The following is a 23,012-nucleotide window of genomic DNA, read 5'->3' as shown; positions in this document are numbered from 1 at the left end:
ACCAGGCACCACTGGTCACTGACGTCCAGGCAGAATACTTTCCATCCACTACCACTCGCTGTCTTCTTTCGGCCAGCCAATTCTGTTTCCAGACAGCCAAATTTTGCTGCATCCCATGCCCCCTGACTTTATGAATGAGCCTCCCATGGGGAACTTTATCAAATGCCTTACTGAAATCCATGTACACCACATCCACTACCCGACCTTCATCAATGTGTCTCGTCACATCCTCAAAGAATTTAATGAGGCTTGTGAGGCATGACCTGCCCCTCACAAAGCTATGCTGACTATCTTTAATCAAACTATGTTTTTTTAAATAATCATAAATCCTATCTCTCAGAATCCTTTCCAGTATTTTGCTCACCACAGTCATAAGACTGAGTGGTCTGTAATTCCCAGGGATTTCCCTATTCCCTTTCTTGAACAGGGGAACAACATTCGCCTCCCTCCAATCATCCGGTACTACTCCAGTGGAGTGAGGACGCAAAGATCATCGCCAACGGCGCAGCAATCTCCTCTCTCGCTTCCCATGGTAACCTTGGGTATATCCCATCTGGCCCAGGGGACTTATCTATCCTGATGCTACTCAAAATTTCCAGCACATCCTCCTTTTTAAAAAAAAAATAACTTTAGAGTACCCAATTATTAATTTTTTTCCAATTAAGGGGCAATTTAGTGTGGCCATTCCACCTAACCTGCACATCTTTGGGTTGTGGGGGTGAAATCCACGCAGACATGGGGAGAATGTGCAAACTCCACACGGACAGTGCCCCAGGGCCGGGATTCGAACCGGGGTCCTCAGCGCCGCAGTCCCAGTGCTTTCCACTAAGCCACATGCCGCCCTACACATCCTCCTTCTTAATATCAACCTGTTCGAGCCTATTAACCTGGTTCACGCTGTTCTCATGAGCAACAAGGTCCCTCTCTCTAGTGAATACTGAAGCAAAATATTCATTTAGGGCCTCCCCTACCTCCTCAGACTCTACGTACAAATTCCCTCCACTAAGCCTGATCGGCCCCACTCTCACTCTGATCATCCTCTTATTTCTCACATAAGTGTAGAAAGCCTTGGGGTTTTCCCTACTCCTTCCCGCCAGGGCTTTTTCATGCCCCCTTGCTCTCCTAAGTCCGTTTTTGAGTTCATTCTTGGCTACCTTGTAACCCGCTAGAGCCGTGCCAGATCCTTGCTTCCTCAACCTTACGTAAGCTACCTTCTTGCTTTTGACTAGAAGCTCCATTTCTCTTGCCATCCAAGGTTCCTTCACCTTACCATTCCTTTCTTGTCTCAGTGGGACAAAACTATCCAGCACTCGCAGCAAGTGCTCCTTAAACAACCCCCACATTACTGTTGTGCATTTCCCTGAGGACATCTGTTCCCAATTTATGCTCCTCAGCTCCTGTCGAATAGCAATATAATTTCCCCTCCCTCAATTAAATACCTTCCCATACTGTCTGTTCCTATCCCTCTCCATGATTATGGTAAAGGTCAAGGAGTTGTGGTCACTGTTACTGAAATGCTCTCCCACCGAGACATCTGACACCTGGCCTGGTTCGTTGCCAAGCACCAAATCCAATATGGCCTCCCCCTTAGTTGGCTTATCTACATATTGAGTCAGGAATCCTTTAAATAAGAATTGGACATTTTAAATTAAACCACATTCAGCCCACAGGCAGGCCTGATGGAATTCGAGCAGCCACGTTCAAACCCACTGATCAGAGACAGACAGTTGGGACAAGTCTAGGCCGTCCTGCAAACACACATCAGGAGATAATCGGTCCCATTCAAATGGATCGATTATTGTGGATGCTCAGATAAAGCTAGACTTTCTGGCACCCAGATTTCCCACCGTTACCACATCTGGAGTAAGGTTTTTTTTTTCGCTTATAAATTTAGAGTACCCAATTCATTTTTCCAATTTGGGGGCAATTTAGCGTGGCCAATCCAACTACCCTGCACATCTTTGGGTGTGGGGGGGGGGGGGGGGGGTGCGAAACCCATGCAAACGGGGAGAATGTGCAAACTCCACACGGACAGTAACCCAGAGCCGGGATCGAAGCTAGGACCTCAACGCCATGGGGCAGCAGTGCTAACCACTGCGCCGTCGTGCTGCCCTTCTGGAGTAAGGTAACAATACCTTACGCGCAAACAATACACATGGTGTCCTGCAGAATTGCAATTGACAACACCATTGGGTGTTGCAACCCCCACCCAGAGACCTTCATTGGCTGAGGACCAGAGGACTTTCTGGAAAGGCACGAAGAGGGGAGTCAACCACTAAGACCCTCCCCAGCGAAGACTCAGCACAGAGAAGGTTCACAGCGGACCAGAGGACAGAAGGAAGCAGCATGCGATGCCCACCTTCATGGAGGGAGGCCCTGAGATAACTTAGACTCAGAGAATTCAACCTGCAGCTCAATTGAGTTCATTGGCATGGGTAGTATTAAGAATTTTGGGATAGTTGTAGTTGGGATGCAACTGTTTTTACTGTATTTGATAATAAATTTAATTGAATTATAAACTTGTATTTGCCCTTTGTTCATCCGCAAATAAGGGCACCTGGTTAAAGCGTTTGAATAATAGAGTGGTGGAACTGTCTTAAGTTTTACAGACAGCGCCAGGCTTTTTTGTGGCATAAATGTTATTTGAAACTTGCAAGCCCAAGTCTGGATATTGTCCAGATCTTTCTGCACTTTGACATGGACTGCTTCAGTATCTGATGAGTTGCCCAAGGTCATTGTGAGGCAGCAGTGTTAACCATTGTGCCATCCTGCCGTTCCTAAACTGCCCCACAACTACCTGTAGCAGTTAAAAATAATTGGACCTGGGCACTATCCTGATGAACTTCTGCAGTGATGTCCTGGGGCTGAGGTTATTGACCTCCAACAACCACAATCGTCTTCCTTTGTGCTTGGAGTGACTCCAACCAGCAGAAAGCTTTCACACTGATTCCAGTTTTGCCTGGGCTCCTTTAATACCACTCTGTAAAATGCTGCCTTGATGACAAGGGCAGTTACTCTCACCTCACATCTGGAGTAGACTTATAGGGTAGAGTTGGCCAGATTGGATCTGTCCTGCCTTTTGTGTACAGGATATACCTGGGCAATTTTGCACATTGTCAACTGGCTTGTCGTGTTGTAGCTATTTGAATAGCTTGGCTGGGGACACAAGAATATTCTGCGGACGATGGCCCACAGCTCTTCATGGACACTGGATCTGTTTGAAATCTCTCCGTTCAACATGGTGGTAACGCAACACAACCATCCTGCCTAATCCCATATTCAGTCACTTTTTGGCACTTGACGGGTATGAAGTCAGGACATCGTCTTCACAAGGACTGTGCAATGGTCACTCTTGATGATACTGCCATGGACAGATACAGCTGCGGTGGCAGATTGACAGTGTATGTTTTTCCCTCTTTTTGGCCCCCTCAACAACTGCCAGACTAGAGTAGCAGCTACGCCCTTTGGAACCCAGCCAGCTTGGTCAGTAGTGGTGCTATCGAGCCAGTCTTGGTGATGGACATTGAAGATACCACCAAGAGTACATTCTGCACCCTTGCCACTTCCACCAAGTGGTGTGCAACATGGAGTACTGATTCAGCAGGGGCGGTCGGAGCGTGGATGGTAATCAGCAGGAGATTTCTTTGCGCATGTTTGATCTGTTGCAATGAGACTTCATGGGGTCCAGTGGACTCCCAGGCAACTCCATCCTGACCGTATTCCACTGTGCTGCCACCTCTGCTGGGTCTATTGTGCTGGTGGGATCCGAACCGCAGTTCCCAGACCATTACTCTGGGCCTCTGGATTACTAGTCCAGTGAAAATACCTTAATGCCATCACCTCCCCTAAACTTATTTTGGAATAAGTTAGATCGGTGGTTCAAGGGGAAATAAAAGGATTAAGGGAATAGGGCATGGACATGTTCATATAGAGCATAAATACCAATGCAGCTTGATTGGCAAAGCTGGTCTGATTTTGTTTTGTAATATCAGTGCCATATAGAGACTTCTAAAGGAACAAGTGATGAAAATTCAATGATCAATACAATCAGCTTTTGCACCTCCATTGACCTTAATGTTTGCATTATTCATAGAGCTTGTCTTAACGCTTTGTGAACTCTTTGCTTCCAATCGTGAGAATGAAATTAAAATAAAATATTTTTTGGTACTATTATTATTCTGTAAAACAGGTTATTTGTCTGTATTTGTATGTGTGATTTAATTAAGATGGGGAAAGGTTAGTCGACAACTTGTCTGGTAGTATTGAGAGGCAACAGGGGTAAAACTGCTAAGTGCATGCATTTATAATAAAAGGCTATGGCAAAGTGGATTTTCCCTTGTTATCAGAATGCAAAACAAGGGTTATGATCAGTCAGACAAGTTTCCTTCTGGGATTTTGTTTGCTCAACAAATAACATTGGTGTTATTCTTTTACATTTTATTCCAATTCAGGGGCAATTTAATGTGGCCAATCCACTGACCTTGCACATCTTTAGGTTGTGGGGGTGAGACCCATGCAGACACAGGGAGAATGTGCAAACTCCATACAGACAGTGATCCGGGGCCGGGATCGAAAATGGGTCCTCGGCACAGTGAGCCAGCAGTACTAACTACTGTGCCACCATGCTGCCACATTGGTGTTATGACCACGACAGATATTGTTTTTATGGTTTTCCCAGACCCCTTCACTCACCTTCCCTCATTGTGTACTCACTGCTGTCAACAGGTATCATTTGTGGAAGGCTTGGCCAACTATCATCCTCCTTGTGAACACTGCCATGAAGAGCAACTTGTAAGCAGTAGCTTGCCCCTCTCCTAATCAGATGGCAAAATATGGTTGGGATGCCAGGGTTCTCCATTATTTTTAGAAGCTGCACCAATTCTTAACACTACTGGCACATTCAATATCTTAATTCAGTGCAGCATTTTATCTTGAGCTAAAGGATGAGCAAGACTTTAGCAGATTAATGGCACCATAAGTTGTGGAATGCTGTTGCTTCAGATCATCATATTCTTCCAATGACTCAAAGGTCTTGAATGGGTGTAATTTGGGATGTTGAACCACATGAACTTAAAACCTTGCATTTAATCATATCATTGGCAGTGCTTCTTAGTTTATTTAAAAATGTGTAAGTGTAATTAAAATCATAGAAATTCAATTCATTGGGATGTTTAAATGGCTGTGTGTGAAACATTTCACAGCGATTATTAAAATAGAACAGAGATAGTAACTAAATTGAATTTATGTTAAATTCAGTTTAAAGACCTGTAAGATGCAATGTTCAGGAAAAAGCCACCTACTTCCCATTCCACGAAGCAGTAACATTTTAAACTTGCGATTAGATAATCTTTATTTGCCATTGCATATTACACTTTGACGACCAAATTATTTTAGTGCATCATGAAATATTTAATGTTTCAACTTTGTAAATATATCAAGCTAAACACTGATACAGTTTCATGTGTTGTCTGCCACTATATTGATTTTATTAATGTACACCAGAAGGTAATGGACTTTACAAAAGTTGAATTGCCACACTTGTTTTTCTGGCTTATACAAAATACTTCAAATAACTAATTCTATCTTTAAGAATACATGCAATCATTTTGAGAAGACAGAATCATTACAACAGGAATATTATCAGTTACCGTTGAAAATGAGGGTTGCCAATAAACATTCCGAATTCTCCCTCGGTGTACCCGAACAGGTGCCAGAATGTGGCGACTAGGGGCTTTCCACAGTAACTTAATTGCAGTGTTAATGTAAGCCTACTTGTGACAATAAAGATTATAAATTAAAATTGTATCATAGAAATTTACAGTATGAAAAAAAGCCATTCGGCCCATTGTGTCCACACCGACTGCCAAGGAAGTGTCCAACCAAATCCCACATTCAGTCTCTTTCTGGCACTGAAGTGCATATCCAGGTACTTTTAAAAATGTTAAGGGTTTCTACCTCTACCACCCTTTCAGGCAGAGAGTTCCAAATCCCCACCACCCAGAGTGAAAAGCTTTCCTCTGAATCCTCTCTAAATCTCCAACATCTATGAAATCTTACAATAACTCTATGTCCCTGGTCATGGACCCCTCAACAAAAAAAAAAATTGGCCCTTCCTATCCACTCAATTTTATACCTTGCCATTAGATACCTCCTCAGCCTTCTCTGAAATAAAGAAAACAATTTCAGCCTGTCCAATCGTCCATTATAACTGAAATCCCCAGTCTAGGCAACATTCTTGTAAATCTCGTAGCCTCCCTAATGCAATAACATCTTATAGTGTAGTGACCAGGACTGCATGTACAATTCTAGCTGTGGCCTAACTAGTGTTTTATATAGTTAGAGCATAACATTTCAATTCTTATATTGTGCCTCAGCTGATAAAAGGTGAGTATCCCCTATGCCTTCTTGACCTCTTATCTAATTGTTCAGTCACCTTTAGGGATCTGTGAATGTGTACTGCATGGTCCCAATGTTTCTCTACATGCCAGAAAAATGCAAGAACTAGGAGATCATTCAGCCCATCAAGCCTGCTCCAAAATCAAAGCTGATCCGATTGCGGCCTTAACTCCACTTTCCTGCCTGCTGCCCATAACCCTAGACTCCCTAGTCAATCAAAAATCAAACTTATCTTTGAATATATTTAATGGCCCCTGCGGAAGAGAATTCTACTAACGAAGGACCCTCAGAGAGTGTCACTATCCTACCATTTGTGTATTACCTTGGCTAGTTAGCCTTGCCCAAATGCTCACTTTCTGGATCCCCCCACTTCAGAAACCCATTGGTATCTTCCTGCAGTGTAAACGTTTTCTTCATTATCAACCATATCACTTTGAATCATTTATAAACTTCTTAATTAAACCCCAATTTTCAAGCCTAAATCATTGATATATACCACAACAAAGAGGCCCAAGCACAAGAGCACTGTGAAACCCTACTGGAAACAGCTTTTCAGTCACAAAAAAACCCATTGACCTTTGCTTCCTGCCTCTGAGCCAATTTTGGATCTAATTGCCAGTTTACCTTGGATCCCATCGTTTTTTACTTTTGTGACCAGTCTGCCATGTGGGATCTTATCAAAATAGCTTTGCTAAAATCCTCAGACTACATAAAATGCATTACCTTCATTGACCCTCCTGTTACCTCCTCAAAAGAGTCAATCCTCAGGGCTGCACGGTGCCAAGGACCCGGATTCAATCCCGGCCCCTGGGAATTTGCACATTCTCCCTGTGTGTGCTTCGATCTCACCCCCACAACCCAAAGATGTGCAAGGTAGGTGGATTGGCCACGCTAAAAGTGGCCTTAATTTGAAAAAAACTTTTTAAAAAAAAGATTCAATTGTGTAAGCCAGACACAACTTTCTTCAACAAATCTGTGCTGTCTTTGATTATGCGCACCACACCTAAATATGGTCTCTTCAAGCAACAGACAATTTTCAACTACATGATGCATGGGTCATTGAAATTCTAAATTTTGAACCGGTTCCTAACAGATAAAACATTTTGACTGTCTTTCCCTGTAAAGTTTCTCTTCATAGAATCCCAACATTGCTGATGGAGACCATTCGGACCATCAAGTCTGCACCGACCCTCCGAAAAAGCACCCACCTAACCCCACTCCCCTGCTCTATCCCCATAACCCAACCTAACTGTTGGACATTAAGGGACAATTTTTACCATGGCCAAGCCACCTAACCTGCACTTCGATGGACTGTAGGAGGAAACCGAGCACCCGGACAAAACTCACACACACACATGGGGAGAAAGTGCAAACTCCTCGCAGTCACCAAAGGCCCGAACTGAACCCAGCTCCCTGATGCTGTGAGGCAACAGTGCTAACCACTGTGCTACGGTGCCGCTCTTGTGCTATCAATTACAAAAAAATTAGTTCCATTCAGCCAGGCCTTAGAACTGCTTCACACATGAACAATACTAAGTTGAGAAATTTGCAATGAATCGAGAATATTCCTAGTCTAAAAGCCTTTATTTCTTGGATAAATTTTGAGCTTGGCTGAATGGGGGTAGGAGGCAGTCAGAGAGCACAATCCGGTGACAAGATTTTAGTTCATATTTTCATTGGCAGACTGATCAAAGGACTCCAATCTACTGGAGGGGGAGGGTCTTTCACCCATTATAACCACTTGCCCCAAAAATGAGGAGGACATTGCACCTATTTTTCCTGGGATGTAGGTGCAGCTTACATCAATTGAATTGCCAATCATTGGGCTCTTCTGAAAACACTGGTCAATGGAATTAATTCGGGCATTTTTTGCTCTTTTTTTTTTTTACAATTCTTTCATACAAAGTATTTTGACCTAAAATCAAATCAGACTTTGAAGGAGTCTGAAGTTGTGAAAACCTTAAATGAAAACCCTATAAGACCACACATCTATTGGAGTAGCCTCAGTGAAGCCAGTGTTTGCTTGATTAACTTATTTAGAGCCTGCAAAACATATAGACCAAAGTCATCACAGGTATGCAACACAAATGTATTTAAGCGTAACCCTTTCTGAATTACCAACAATCCCTGTTCGATCTTTAAAATTTTGTATGGCTGATAAAGGCATTTGAGTGGCATCAGGTTTAGATTGGTAGTAGTCCTTTAATGAAAAGGGTCAGTGGATTACTCTGGCAAGAGTAAAGCAAAGTGCCTAAATCAAAGAGTTTTCTGTTCAAAGTATATGATGCAGTTACATTTCCAAAAGATCAAATTTAATTCAACAAGAATTCATTTGTGGGTGTGAAGGTTATTAAAATCTAGTTTTCAAACTATTACAAGCATAATTTGGTTACCTGATGCCAAAAGAAAGTTTCTGTGAACAAGGCCCTCACTATTTAGTTTTGTTTGAGGAATATTAATATTATTGGAACAGGAAATAACAGTATAAAATTATCTGCCCTGGGAAGGAGATACAAAAGAATATTTAGAACAGGTTGTCATCTCCAAGGACAAAGTTTACTGATGTAATCCTAGAATTCCTATTTTCCTAGTCAGTATCTGAAAAGAAATACACTGTCTACAATTAATGCATTTCTTCAACAAACTGGCACATCAGCAGTCTAATTTTCAATATATCGTACAATTTACTTTGATTCTTCAGCATCAACAATTTTAATCAGGGCAATACTAAGTGCCCTTCCAGCTCTCATGCTTCAGTGATTTATGGAAACTATTTAATCTGTAGCCAGCTGTGATTATGCACTTCAGAATCAGTTTCGACTATCTCAATGAAGTCACAAAGAAACTTACTTTGCTATTTATTTTTACAGATTGAACAATTTTGTACAGGGAACATCTCAAAACCTTCTACTACTAGAAACAATTTAATGTAACTTCTCTTCTCCTGACCCCCAATACAAGAGGAGGACATAACAAAATGGGACAGTTTTGCTTCAATATTCAGTTTTTCAATAATGTGAGTATGGTAGTGTAATGATTATGGTACAATGGACTAGCAACTCAGCCATACACAGGTCAAATCACACTGTGCATAGTCATTAAAAGTGAATTGAATAAGTCTGGTCATTTGTGACCAACCAGAGGGGATAAAATAACAAAAAAAAAATCAACCAGTTCACTTAAGCTATTCAGGAGGGAATGGAAGGTAACTAGTCACCGTTACCAGGGTTAACCTGAATGTGACTCTAATCCATACGTGGTTGATTCTGTGCCCTGAATTAGTCAAGCAAGTTCACTCATGGCTATAATCATCATGTTTAAGGCATTTCAGCTATGGGCAGGCAATAAATGAAACAATGCCAACATTGCACATTTGAGGAGAACACATTCAAATTCAAGTGAATGAACATGAAACAATTCAATATCAGGTCAATGACCCTATTGTTTTTGCAGCTAAGGTGACAATTCACTTTAAGGTCGAGGTCAGTTACATGTTTTGCCTGTTTTTCTAACACTTGTTCAGCCAAACTGTCACACACCTAGATACGGACAGGAACATTATCCAAAGACTACTTCAAAAAATCAAAAACATAGATTTAAAAAAAAAAAAAATTTTGAGTACCCAATTAATTTTTTCCAAGGGGCAATGTAGCGTGGCCAATCTACCTAACCTGCACATCTTTGGGTTGTGGGGACGAAACCCACGCAAACACAGGGAGAATGTGCAAACTCCACACGTACTGTTACCCAGAGCCGGGATTGAACCTGGGACCTCGGCGCCGTGAGGGAGCAGGGCTAACCCACTACGCTACCGTGCTGCCCTAAAAACATAGATTATACGTTATGGTGCAGTTCTTTTTGCTGTTAAGACACTTGTAATTACAGCTGACTATCAAGCAACATCCGAACACTGTGTTTTGGTCTCATAAAACGGCTGGTCAATTCGCAAAAGTAACCAATTCAAAGAGATGCAGTATGACGTTGGATAGAATGCTACTTGGGTATTCTTAAATTCTACTCAAATTACTTTCTTTGGAAGGAACGTCTCAGATAATAGGGCCCATGAAAGAATGATGGGTTGATGAGCTAATGGGTCAAAAGAAAACTGTCTTTGCCCCACACTTTGTTATGCACAGTGCAAAGAAATTGGGATGTGCATAACGTAAATACATTGGCCTGGATTCTCCGTAACCCGACGCGAAAATAGTGATCGGCGATCGGGCGGAGAATGGATTCCGACATTGGAATTGGGGCCGGCGTCAGTTTGATGCCGATCCGCCATGCTCCGCATCCCCTCCAAACTGGCGTCATTGTGGCGCACACCGCCTCAATGCCGTTGGCGAGTCATCAGCTGGCCCACCCGCGATGCTCCGCCACCAATGGGCCGAGTTCCCGATGGCACGGGCAACGCCACCACACTCGTCTGGGATCTGTGCCGCAGGCCGGGAGGGCTTCTGCCAAGGCTGGGGGGACTGGTGGGGGAAGGCCTGTAGGGTCACGGTTGGGGGTTAGGGTTCGAGCACAGCCGGCGCTATGTTTTACAGCACGGTCGGTGCAGGTCGTCAGCCCTGCACATGCACAGCCCGGGACCCGGCCATTCTCAGGCACGATCCGCGGAGGTTTCACACGGCGCCAGTGCTAGCCCCTCACTGTTTCGGTGAGGGGTTTGCGCCAATTTTCCTGTCGTGACCCTCCCGCAGATTCTCTGTTCGTGCCGGCACTTAGCCTCAGAAATGGAGAATCCAGCCCACTATGTTCAAGCATCTCATGTTGAGCAAAATGCATTGGAGTCCCATGCCAAACTGAGGGAAATGTGCTCAGATTAAGCATATATGAATTTATCATGGTCCCAAGCTAAATGGGAGAAGATTAGCATGAATGATCTTAAACTAGATAAATCGCAGACATAATAAGCTAATTAGAGTGGTTGGAATGATATAAAACTGCAGTTTTAATATGTCATCACCCACATTAGCTAAAGTTAGGATAATAATTTCACTGTTGAGAAAGTGGGCTGTTCAAATGCGATACATGCAGAGTACAAAATAAGTGTGTGTGATCGAGACATTATATATATATATTATATATATATATATATATATATATATATGAAATCACAAAACAGTACCTTACAAAGGATGTAATAATCATCATGCATTCGTACATTACAATGTTGTGATTGATTCTGACGAAGTATAAATGGAGTACATGCACAAATATCAGAAAATCTTGGTACTGTAGTGCATTCCATCAACCTTCCAATTAAATAATGCATTACTAAGTCAGAATTTCTTGAACTGCTGTTTCTAACTGAATTTGCTTTTTCATTTCTGCTTCCCATTCAGACTATTTTCACCCTACTTTGAGATGTTTTGGAACATTTTGTTAAGTAATTTACCAAATGATAATTAATGCAGGCCTATAAGCCAAAATAGTAAATACCATGTACCTTCTTTGATTTCTCAGTCACTGAATCCCATAACTGACCATTAAACTGCATCTTGGAAGCAAGATCATTAAATGTCCCATAGAAATTGCTTTTTCCCTTTTGATCTCTATTTTCTCTACAGTTTTGTTTCATTTTTCCTTTTAAAGGAGAACCAAAAATGGACATGGTTTGTCAATGCACGAGTTCCAAAAATGTATTTTAGTAATCACGCTGAATCAAAGTGCGAAAACATTCTAACAGTACTATTGTGCTCATCACTAATCACAGCTAATTGTTGGAGGTCGGTTTTAGAGTATATTGTGCATAACAGTATTGTCATTGGTAGCAGTGGAAAATTCTGTTACTCTGCAAACTGAACATTCTGTTACCCAGCAAACTGTCAGTTAAATATCTGGATTTTTGCAAATAAAAGGTATGCCCCCACCAAGCAACATAACAAGGACACACTGAGTAACCGAAGGGAAATGTGACGATTAATTAGTAGCATTTATCATTAAGTACAAAGAAGCATTAACACTGTGGGGAATGCATTTATATTTGGACAGTAAAGTAAACGCTCTGGCATCTTCTTAGAGGCTCCCTCTAATTTACAATTTTAAATTGCATCAGTCCACAAGGTGTTAAAGGTTGTGTAATGATATGAAATTCTCTCAATTCCATAACATTTACTGACAAATACATAGCCTGAAATTTAACAGTAAAGAATCCAACAATTCATGCATGTGAAAGAGGACCTGCTAGAGATAATTTCAAAATTAATCTCTAAACACTCAAGAGGATTCAAAAGTTAATTCAATATAATGAGACAACTCGTGTTTTGTGCAATGCAATAGGTCTTGTTTTGCAACTCTATAATTATTAGCACTTTGGATGCCAAGAATTACAAAAGATTTTCTTTGGTAGCAATATTGTGGTTAATAGAGAAAACCAACTACTATTACTACAGTTGAAGGAGGTCCTCAAAAAAGAAACTGTAAAAATCAAGACATCAGAACAAAGTGGAAATGGCATGTGAAAAAGTGCTCGTGACATTTTTTTATTCAATGCTCACAGGTTTGTGAGCATTTGTAGGGCACAAAGGGTATCACTAATCATGGTCTTTCAGAAAGTAAATATCATAAACACCACATACAATAGGAACATCCTCAGTTATAAACTACACAGAAAATAAATCTATATTAAAAGATTCAGCATGAGATTTTAAGCAGTATCTCGAGACAGATGGTCATAACTTTTTATTTTGTTTGACCCTTCATCTAAGCAGAATGCTGTACGAAGGAAGTATGTGGAAACAATGTGGGTGGGGGGGGGCAAGTGGAAAGTTTGTTTTTAAAAATAAGTATAATTTGATTATGCAGCTATTTTAATTCAGCATACGTAGTAGGATTAACAAGGAACGTTCCCTCAAAGGCTTTTTGACAGTGATATGCACAAGTTTACTGGTAATTTAGCATTTGAATGACATTTGCCTCAGCACAAATTATTTTTTTTTTTTACAGACATGCCTTTATTCTTCAACCTTTTTATCCTTCCCCACACAAAAGTAAATTTTGTAACAGGACAAACTTGATCTGCTGCAACACTGATAAAACGATGTTAAAGCACAATGGTGCAATTGATGAGCGAGTGGAAAGGCAGATTCTATGCGTACTTTACCTGCTCCCCTTCCACTCTACGTTTCTCATCTCAACCACTCCATTACTGGAAAGGGAAGACAGATTTTGCCATGCCATTAATGCATGTCTGCTAACAACTGACTGAAGAGCAACATTGGTGGAGTAAGAGCAGCAAGGTACCAGTTAGCTCAACTGTTGGAGGTAAACAAGGAATTGAAGGGCAATTGATACCCTGGGAAAAAAGTAACAATCAAGTATTTATAGACTAGGGTAAATCCGAATTATTGGCTTAAAGAATGTGTAAATATACTTCTTAAACTTTCCCAGAAAATCAAAGACACTCAGTTTGAATTACCCCTTTTAGGTTATTTTCTTTCATATGGATTCTAACTTTCTGAAAGCTTCCTTTTAATCAGAACAATTTCCTTTACATGCAAGTAATCCAAACACTTAGAATCCTCTTTTATCTAGTAAAATAGAAATTCTGACACCATGTCAGCAAGCCTCAGAGGGAACTTATTTATAAAGTCACTAACGAATAAAGCTTTCATCCAAAACCTAGTTATTTAAAGCTTTACGGGCCTTAGTTCCTTCAGTTGGTACGTGGCATTTTGGACTGCAGCAACATTCACACACCCTATAGATGCAATAAACTACTCCAAGGTGCTATTTGATGGTGATAATTCAGACTGAATGCTAGAAACTTCAATGTTAGATTCCATTTGATTGTCTGTAAACATGGGCGACTGTGCCTCCTCAGTCACACAAGCACAAACTTCAGTCGAGAGTACAGTTTCTTGAGTTGGGCAATCAACCTTTGCAGAAACATCAGCAGTGGAATCTTTGCTTTGATTATCTTGGGAAATTTTATTTAAGGATTGTGTATCTTCTTCCTCTTCAACAAACTCTTTGCTGTTGCCATCTTGTTGGGTTGATTGAACACTCAGGTCGTGAACCTTTTTGTTTAGATCATTTCTTTCGGTCTGAAGAGCACGACACAATTTCTCCAAGCGCTGAATCTTTACCTGAAGACTTTCAAATTCTTTGTCACGCAGAGTTTTCTAGGTTTAATATGAAAAATAAGCCAAGTAAGTCCAACTACTTTGCTGTGTAAAAAACGAAAATCAACTTGCACAAGAGGACAGGTTTGCTACTTCTGGCCAGTAAAAGACTTGTTCTTTGGACCGTGTGGGAGGACCTGCACAGCTGAGGCTCCTGGATGGAGAATGGCACTGATATGTGGAACTAGTAACACAATGATGGACAGATCATTTCTACAACAAAGTTCTGGACATGATAACACATTCTCAGGCTTATCTTCTGTTTCTGTTGAGGGGTGTTTTTTTTGTGTGAAAATGAGCTGATGTAGCTTTGTATTGTTACCAATATGGAACGGTCACGTTTCCTTGTTGTGTGATGGTTAGTGTGATATGTGCAATGTTATGTGGTTGATTTTCACATCTTTGTTCCTGTTGACTGTTTAATAAACAAAATATTCTCAACTCTCAAGTGACTCCTTGAGAGTACACATGCCATGTCTCAGAAGATGATCAGTGCACAGTGTCATGCGAGAGTGCCTTTAAGGACTGGATGATTAAGCAATGTACCTTGAAGAAAACAGTGATGTCAGAGTGGGTGGAGCTCAGCTCAGTTCAGCCATTTTGCAGTTTGGTTTTGCAGTTTGAAAAGTGCCTGGCTGGTTTTGCTGAGAGCAGTTAAAAAGTGCCTGGCTGGTTTTGCTGAGAGCAGTTAAAAAGTGCCTGGCTGGTTTTGCTGAGAGCAGTTTAAAAGTAGAAAGCCAGTTTGAGACAGCAGCTTGAGAAGTTCTGGTTTGCTGTGATCTGCTTGAAGGGAGAAAGCCAGGTTTGAGAAAGCAGCTTGGGTGTGTCTGTGTGTTTCCAGAGAGTTTTCAGTAAGAAAGCAAGGTGCTGGAGCTGAAATCAACCAAGCTAATATATCTCTGCCATTCTACAGAAAATATATATATCCTTTAACCTGATGTGATACTGTTTAAAGGTGTTAAGTCTCTTGGAAGAACATTTTAAGGAGTTATTTACTGTTGCAATATTTTCTGAGTTATCTTTGAAGTAAGGGGTGTTAAGAGATCCAATATTTATTTAAGATGTTAAGTTGAGTTCATGGAATAAACAGTGTTTTGTGTTTAAAAACCCACGTGTCCATAATTGTAATCCCACACCTAGGGAAAAAGTTGTGTTCTAGGAAAAGCAACAAATCCATTAAAGGGAGAGGTTGGTTGAACTCCATGATATATTTTGGGGTTCTGAAAATGCCTCCCCCATAACAACTGGGGCTCGTCTGGGATAAAAGTCTATCTATTGGATTGGCTTTTGTGAACTTAAAAGACAGTGAAGGATTGTTGCTTTTCCGGTGTGGTATTTTAGTTTAAGTGGGGAGAGTGTTGTGAACAATGGCTCTTTCAGAGGCTCAGAAGTTTTTGGGGGTGGAGAATGTCACACGTAGTACCTTATGGACAGAAATGAAAAGCAGACCGTTAGATTTGGCAAGAACATTGCAGTTAACATCACCTGACAAAATGCGAAAAGATGAGGTAATTATGGCGGTGGTTAAGCATTTAAAGTTGCCTGAGATAGAGTTTGACTCATTGGAAATGGCAAAAATTCAGTTGCAAATTAAACAAATGGAACATGAAAAAGAATTAAAGCGGCTTGCATACGAGAGTGAGAGAGAGGAAAAAGAAAGAGAAAGAGAGAGGAAAAATAAAGCGAAAGAGAGAGAGAGAGGAAAAAGAAAAGGAGAGAGAAGAAAGGAGAAAAGAAAGAATAGCCCGAGCAGAACAAAAAGAAAAAGAAAGGGAGATACAGATCAGGGAAATAGATAAAGAGAGGGTGTTTGAACTTCAGAAAATGGCCATGAAACATGACAATCAGTTAAAATTGGCAGACGTAAAGGGAAACGTACAGTTGGATGATAGTGATGAGGATAGTGAGAAAGAGCGTCATAGTCGAAGGCTTGGTGGGAATCTATTTAAATATGTCCAAGCATTGCCAAGGTTTGACGAGAAGTAAGTGGAAGCCTTTTTCATTTCATTTGAGAAGGTAGCTAAACAAATGAAATGGCCACAGGACATGTGGGTGTTACTGATTCAAACAAAGCTAGTAGGTAGAGCTAGTGAAGTGTTTGCATCACGACCGGAGGCGGTACCTGGAACGTATGAGGAGGTGAAGAAATCCATCTTAAGTGCATATGAGCTAGTGCCTGAAGCTTACAGACAAAGGTTTAGAAATTTAAGGAAAGAATTTGGTCAAACATACATGGAGTTTGAAAGGCTCAAACAGAGTAATTTGACAGATGGACAAGGGCTTTGAAAATAGACCACATATATGAAGCTCTCAGAGAAATTATACTTTTGGAGGAGTTTAAAAATTCAATTCCTGATGTAGTGAGAACTCATGTGGAAGAACAGAGAGTTAAAACTGCGAGATTAGCAGCGGAAATGGCAGATGATTATGAATTAGTTCATAAATCAAAGCTTGGTTTCCGACATCAGTTCCAGCCTGTGAGGGATAGAAACTGGGGACATGAGAAATACTCAAGTGGTAAAGGTAAAAGTGATCTGATGGGAGATAATAAAGAGAGTGTACCGCAGATTAAAAAAGAAATCCAGGAGGGTGGAAAAGAAATGAAAAGTTTCAGATGTTTTCACTGTAATAAACTAGGCCATGTAAAGTCAGTGTTGGTGGTTGAAGAAAAGCACTGGGAAGGCTGATGTGATAAAACAGGATAAGACAGTGGGGTTTGTTAGAGTGGTAAAGGAAGGGAAGGAGGTGCAAATGACTGTACAGCCTGTTCAAGAAGTAATTGTTAAGAAGGTGCCAGACGTCTTTAAAGAATTTACTTGTGTGGGTAAAATTTACTCATGCGTATCAGGAGGAGCAGGTAAAGAAGTCACAATTTTAAGAGATACAGGGGCTAGTCAATCTTTAATGGTAAGAGATGCGGAATTATGTAGTTTGGGAAGAATGTTGCCAGAAAAGGTGGAATTCAGGGTGAGAGGAGTAGCATTCCATTATATAAGGTAAGGTTGGAAAGTCCAGTGAAAAGTGGTGAAGTGGTAGTAGGAATAATAGATAAACTATCTTGTCCAGGAATACAGTTTATCTTGGGTAATGATATAGCTGCATCGCAGGTGGGAGTGATGCCTACTGTGGTTGATAAGCCAGTGGAAAATCAGTCAACTGAAGTGCGGAAGGACGAATATCCTGGGATTTTTCTGGATTGTGTAGTAACAAGGTCACAAAGTCACAGGTTAAGACAAGAGGAGAAATCAAAGAGTGAAGTTGAAGTGCGATTATCAGAAACGATTTTTGATAAGATGGTTGAAAAAGAAAAAGAACACGAACAGGTGGTGGCTGAGGCGGATATTTTTAGTTCAGGAAAATTGGCGGAGTTACAACAGAAAGATGCAGGAATAAAACGGATATATCAGAAAGTATATACGGAAGGGGAATCGGAGAGTATACCAAGTGTTATAAGAACATAAGAATTAGGAGGAGTAGGCCATCTGGCCCCTCGGGCCTGCTCCACCATTCAATGAGATCATGGCTGATCTTTTGTGGATTCAGCTCCACTTTCCGGCCTGAACACCATAAACCTTAATCCCTTTATTCTTCAAAAAACTATTATCTTTATCTTAAAAACATTTAATGAAGGAGCCTCTACTGCTTCACTGGGCAAGGAATTCCATAGATTCACAACCCTTTGGGTGAAGAAGTTCTTCCTAAGCTCAGTCCTAAATCTACTTCCCCTTATTTTGAGGCTATGCCCCCTAGTTCTGCTTTCACCCGCCAGTGGAAACAACCTGTCCACATCTATCCTATCTATTCCCTTCATAATCTTATATGTTTCTAGAAGATCCCCCCTCATCCTTCTAAATTCCAACGAGTGCAGTCCCAGTCAACTCAACCTCTCCTCGTAATCCAACCCCCTCAGCTCTGGGATTAACCTAGTGAATCTCCTCTGCACACCCTCCAGTGCCAGTACGTCCTTTCTCTAGTAAGGAGACCAAAACTGAACACAATACTCCAGGTGTGGCCTCACTAACACCTTATACAATTGCAGCATAACCTCCCTAGTCTTAAATTCCATCCCTCTAGCAATGAAGGACAAAATTCCATTTGCCTTCTTAATCATCTGTTGCAGCTGTAAACCAGCTTTTTGCGACTCATGCACTAGCACTCCCAGGTCTCTCTGCACAGCAGCATGTTGTAATATTTTATCATTTAAATAATAATCCCTTTTGCTGTTATTCCTACCAAAATGGATAATCTCACATTTGTCAACATTGTATTCCATCTGCCAGACCCTAGTCCATTCACTTAGCCTATCCAAATCCCTCTGCAGACTTCCAGTATCCTCTGCACTTTTTGCTTTACCACTCATCTTAGTGTCGTCTGCAAACTTGGACACATTGCCCTTGGTCCCCAACTCCAAATCATCTAGGTAAATTGTGAACAGTTGTGGGCCCAACACTGATCCCTGAGGGACACCACTAGCTACTGATTGCCAACCAGAAAAACACCCATTAATCCCCACTCTTTGCTTTCTATTAATTAACCAATCCTCTATCCATGCTACTACTTTCCCCTTAATGCCATGCATCTTTATCTTATGCAGTAACATTTTGTGTGGCACCTTGTCAAAGGCTTTCTGGAAATCCAGATATACCACATCCATTGGCTCCCCGTTATCTACCGCACTGTTAATGTACTCAAAAAATTCCACTAAATTAGTTAGGCACGACCTGCCCTTTATGAACCCATGCTGCGTCTGCCCAATGGGACAATTTCCATCCAGATGCCTCGCTATTTCTTCCTTGATGATAGATTCCAGCATCTTCCCTACTACCGAAGTTAAGCTCAATGGCCTATAATTACCCGCTTTCTGCCTACCTCCTTTTTTAAACAGTGGTGTCACGTTTGCTAATTTCCAATCCGCCGGGACCACCCCAGAGTCTCGTGAATTTTGGTAAATTATCACTAGTGCATTTGCAATTTCCCTAGCCATCTCTTTTAGCACTCTGGGATGCATTCCATCAGGTCCAGGAGGCTTGTCTACCTTTAGCCCCATTAGCTTGCCCATAACTACCTCCTTGGTGATAACAATCCTCTCAAGGTCCTCACCTGTCATAGCCTCAGTTCCATCAGTCACTGGCAGGTTATTTGTGTCTTCCACTGTGAAGACCGACCCAAAAAACCTGTTCAGTTCCTCAGCCATTTCCTCATCTCCCATTAGTAAATCTCCCTTCTCATCCTCTAAAGGACCAACATTTACCTTAGCCACTCTTTTTTGTTTTATATATTTGTAGAAACTTTTACTATCTGTTTTTATATTCTGAGCAAGTTTACTCTCATAATCTATCTTACTCTTCTTTATAGCTTTTTTAGTAGCTTTCTGTTGCCCCCTAAAGATTTCCCAGTCCTCTAGTCTCCCACTGATCTTTGCTACTTTGTATGTTTTTTTTCTTCAATTTGATACTCTCCCTTATTTCCTTAGGGGGGGGGGGGGGGGGGTGTCATGCGAGAGTGCCTTTAAGGACTGGATGTTTAAGCAATGTACCTTTAAGAAAACAGTGATGTCATAGAGTGGATGGAGCTCAGCTCAGTTCAGCCATTTTGCAGTTTGAAAAGTGCCTGGCTGGTTTTGCTGAGATCAGCTAAAAAGTGCCTGGCTGGTTTTGCTGAGAGCAGCTAAAAGGTGCCTGGCTGGTTTTGCTGAGATCAGTTTAAAAGTAGAAAGCCAGTTTGAGACAGCAGCTTGAGAAGTTCTGGTTTGCTGTGATCTGCTTGAAGGGAGAAAGCCAGGTTTGAGAAAGCAGCTTGGGTGTGTCTGTGTGTTTCCAGAGAGTTTGCAGTAAGAAAGCAAGGTGCTGAAGCTGAAGTCAACCAAGCTAATATATCTCTGCCATTCTACAGAAAATATATATATTCTTTAACCTGATGTGATACTGTTTAAAGGTGTTAAGTCTCTTGGAAGTTTGAAGGACCATTTTAAGGAGTTATTTACTGTTTCAATATTTTCTGAGCTATCTTTGAAGTAAGGGGTGTTAAGAGATCCAATGTTTATTTAAGATGTTAAGTTGAGTTCATGGAATAAACAGTGTTTTGTGTTTAAAAACCCACGTGTCCATAATTGTAATCCCACACCGAGGGAAAAAGTTGTGTTCTAGGAAAAGCAACAAATCCATTAAAGGGAGAGGTTGGTTGAACTCCATGATACATTTTGGGGTTCTGAAAACGCCTCCCCATAACAACAGCATTTCAAGGAAACAGGGAAGCCTGAAAAATGTGCTCAAACTCTAGGAGCGTCAGCACCATAGAGGCAACTGCCATCAAACACTACCTGGGCTTCAGCACTGGGGATCCTGTCGCGACCAATGGCGTGTGCGTGGACCAGGGGAGGGCACCTGAACACGGTCTTCCTAGTGTTCCTGGTTTTGTGGTGGTCTGCTGTCCCCTCCACAATCTGGCACAGCAGTGGGGCGACATGCTGGAGGAGGAGGAGGAGGAGGAGGGACATGCAGCCTCATCTGAGGAGGAGGCGGACCAGGAGGGCTGGAGGAAGAGTCCAGGGAGGAGCCAAGGGAGGAGCTGGAGGACAAATGGCGGCAAGGTTCCAACATGCCCGGAAGACCAGGGAGACCCTCATCTTCATCAGATTCTCTTAGGACGAGGCTATGTCCGTCAGCTCAATCACAGCCCCCCAATTTCCCTCCCTCTCTCTTCCCCCCCATTTCTCTAATTTCCCTCCTTCTCCCCCACAATACCCCCCTCCACCCCAATCGCCCACGTTTCCCCCACCAATTCCCCATCCCTCCCATCACACTGCCCCCTCCTCAACCACCCTGTTCCACCCTCCAAGGGTCTGTGTAACATCACGCCAGGGTGATGCGCTTGTATCAATTGAGGCAGGAGTGATGATAACTCGCTGCAAGGAAAGCTCTGGTGCTCCTGTTTCTGCAAAAGGCTGACTCCTGTCTTTCTGCTGACAGCGTGCTCACACTCTTCCTCTGAATGAGGTCTGCGTTAGGGGCTTTTGATCTTGGACCACTGTTATAACCCTGTATGGGACTCATCCTGTTGGGGTTGCTTGTTTCCTAGTGCTGACTTGGCTGTGAGTTAACCAGCGTGAGGTTAACAGGTCAGCTGAAGGAGTGAGGACCTGAGATGTGTAATCGGGTCCTGTGTAAATACTGCTGTTATGCTGAATAGATATCTTTCTATTGAACTCTTTGGACTCCCCCTTTGACGTTTTTCTAAACAACTGTGCCCGGGAGGGTGGGGTTGGGTGAGATGAGGGCTAGAGGGGGTGGGGGCAGGCAGGCCCGCTGTAAAGATTAATGTGACAGGGGCTTCACATGTATCAGGTATAACATGTTTTAATTGTGAACAATTGACATTTCTATTCCCCCTAGCTACAGATAGTGACACCCCCCCCACCTCAATCTTCATCTTTCTTGGTCTACTGATAAGTCTAGGTGCGGCCCGAGGATACACATCAGAGGTGGAGGCAGCCTGCTGCTCTCCACACCCTGTGGCATTTGAGATGCCCTGAGCGGACATCGTCTGGATGGCCCCAGTGTCACCATGTCACCCTGTTCTGCCCACTGTCCTTGAGGTGCGCTGTTATATTGGGGGGGGGGGGGGGATTGCAATGAAAAGTTAGGAAACCATAGCTGCTCGCCTGCTTCCAGGGACATCTACTTGGGGCTAAGTCACACATCTTCCAATCTTATTGACCCATAACCTCCTGGCTCCCCAGCATCACAATTCAGGGGTATCCTAATGACGCACTGGGGAGTCCTTCAGGACATTCCCACGCAAGGGTGTACCCGGCAATTTCTCAGGAGTGATAATTTTCTGTGGACAATTGCGTTCGGCTGAGAACCATCCAACTGAAACAATTTAAATCGCTAACTTCGGATGGTTTTGCCAGCTTTACCTTGATAGTTACTCTGAAAGAGAGGGAGGGGGGTGGGGGGGGGTGGTGGAAATCACTTCTAGCTCCAAAGAAACTATTGCACCTGGACATGATGAGGTCGGCATCCCCAAAGTGAGGAGCAGGTCTGCGCCCTGCCATGCTTGTGTGTTGATTGGGAGTGATTGGTGAAAGAGCGTTTAAAAGCACATCCTCCTTGTTAGCGGCGAGAAGCTGAGGCGCGAGTCCAGCGAATCAGACTGCGAGACAGAATGGCAAGAAGCTTGTGGGAGTTCATTTTCGGCACTCAGTGCTGTTGAATACAGGCCTAACGTGGCGCTCGAGAAACAAGCCCCAAACGTGCTCAAAATGCCACTTAAGAAATGTTTCTGTTGAATCGCGCCCTTAAGGTTTTGGGCAAGAGATGCAGGGGGAATGGGAGGAATAACTTTTTAAATGCCGAGTGTGATAACGATCTGGCACACGCTACGCATAAGGCCCGTGGAAGCTGAACCAACTGATGACTTCAAAGGGAAACTGGATGGGCATTTCAAGGAAATAAACCTGTAGGGCTATGAGGATTGGGACTGACTGGG

General features: G+C 42.3%; 1 protein-coding gene across 4 annotated transcripts in view; it reads right to left on the bottom strand.

The window, feature by feature from the left end:
- Nucleotides 1–5,332: 5,332 nt before the first annotated feature.
- The window catches only part of LOC140411024 (alpha-taxilin-like), a 114,528-nt gene continuing 96,848 nt past the window's right edge, over nucleotides 5,333–23,012 (bottom strand). For all 4 annotated transcript variants that reach the window (XM_072499989.1, XM_072500006.1, XM_072499998.1 and 1 more), the window contains one exon: nucleotides 5,333–14,522. In XM_072499989.1, the coding sequence (XP_072356090.1) occupies nucleotides 14,115–14,522 (408 nt within the window). In that variant the 3' untranslated portion in view covers nucleotides 5,333–14,114. The remainder of the gene's footprint in view (nucleotides 14,523–23,012) is intronic.

Source organism: Scyliorhinus torazame, chromosome 1 (assembly GCF_047496885.1).
Source record: "Scyliorhinus torazame isolate Kashiwa2021f chromosome 1, sScyTor2.1, whole genome shotgun sequence".
In the NCBI taxonomy this organism is placed as follows: domain Eukaryota; kingdom Metazoa; phylum Chordata; class Chondrichthyes; order Carcharhiniformes; family Scyliorhinidae; genus Scyliorhinus; species Scyliorhinus torazame.
This window is presented reverse-complemented; position numbering and strand designations above follow the sequence as displayed.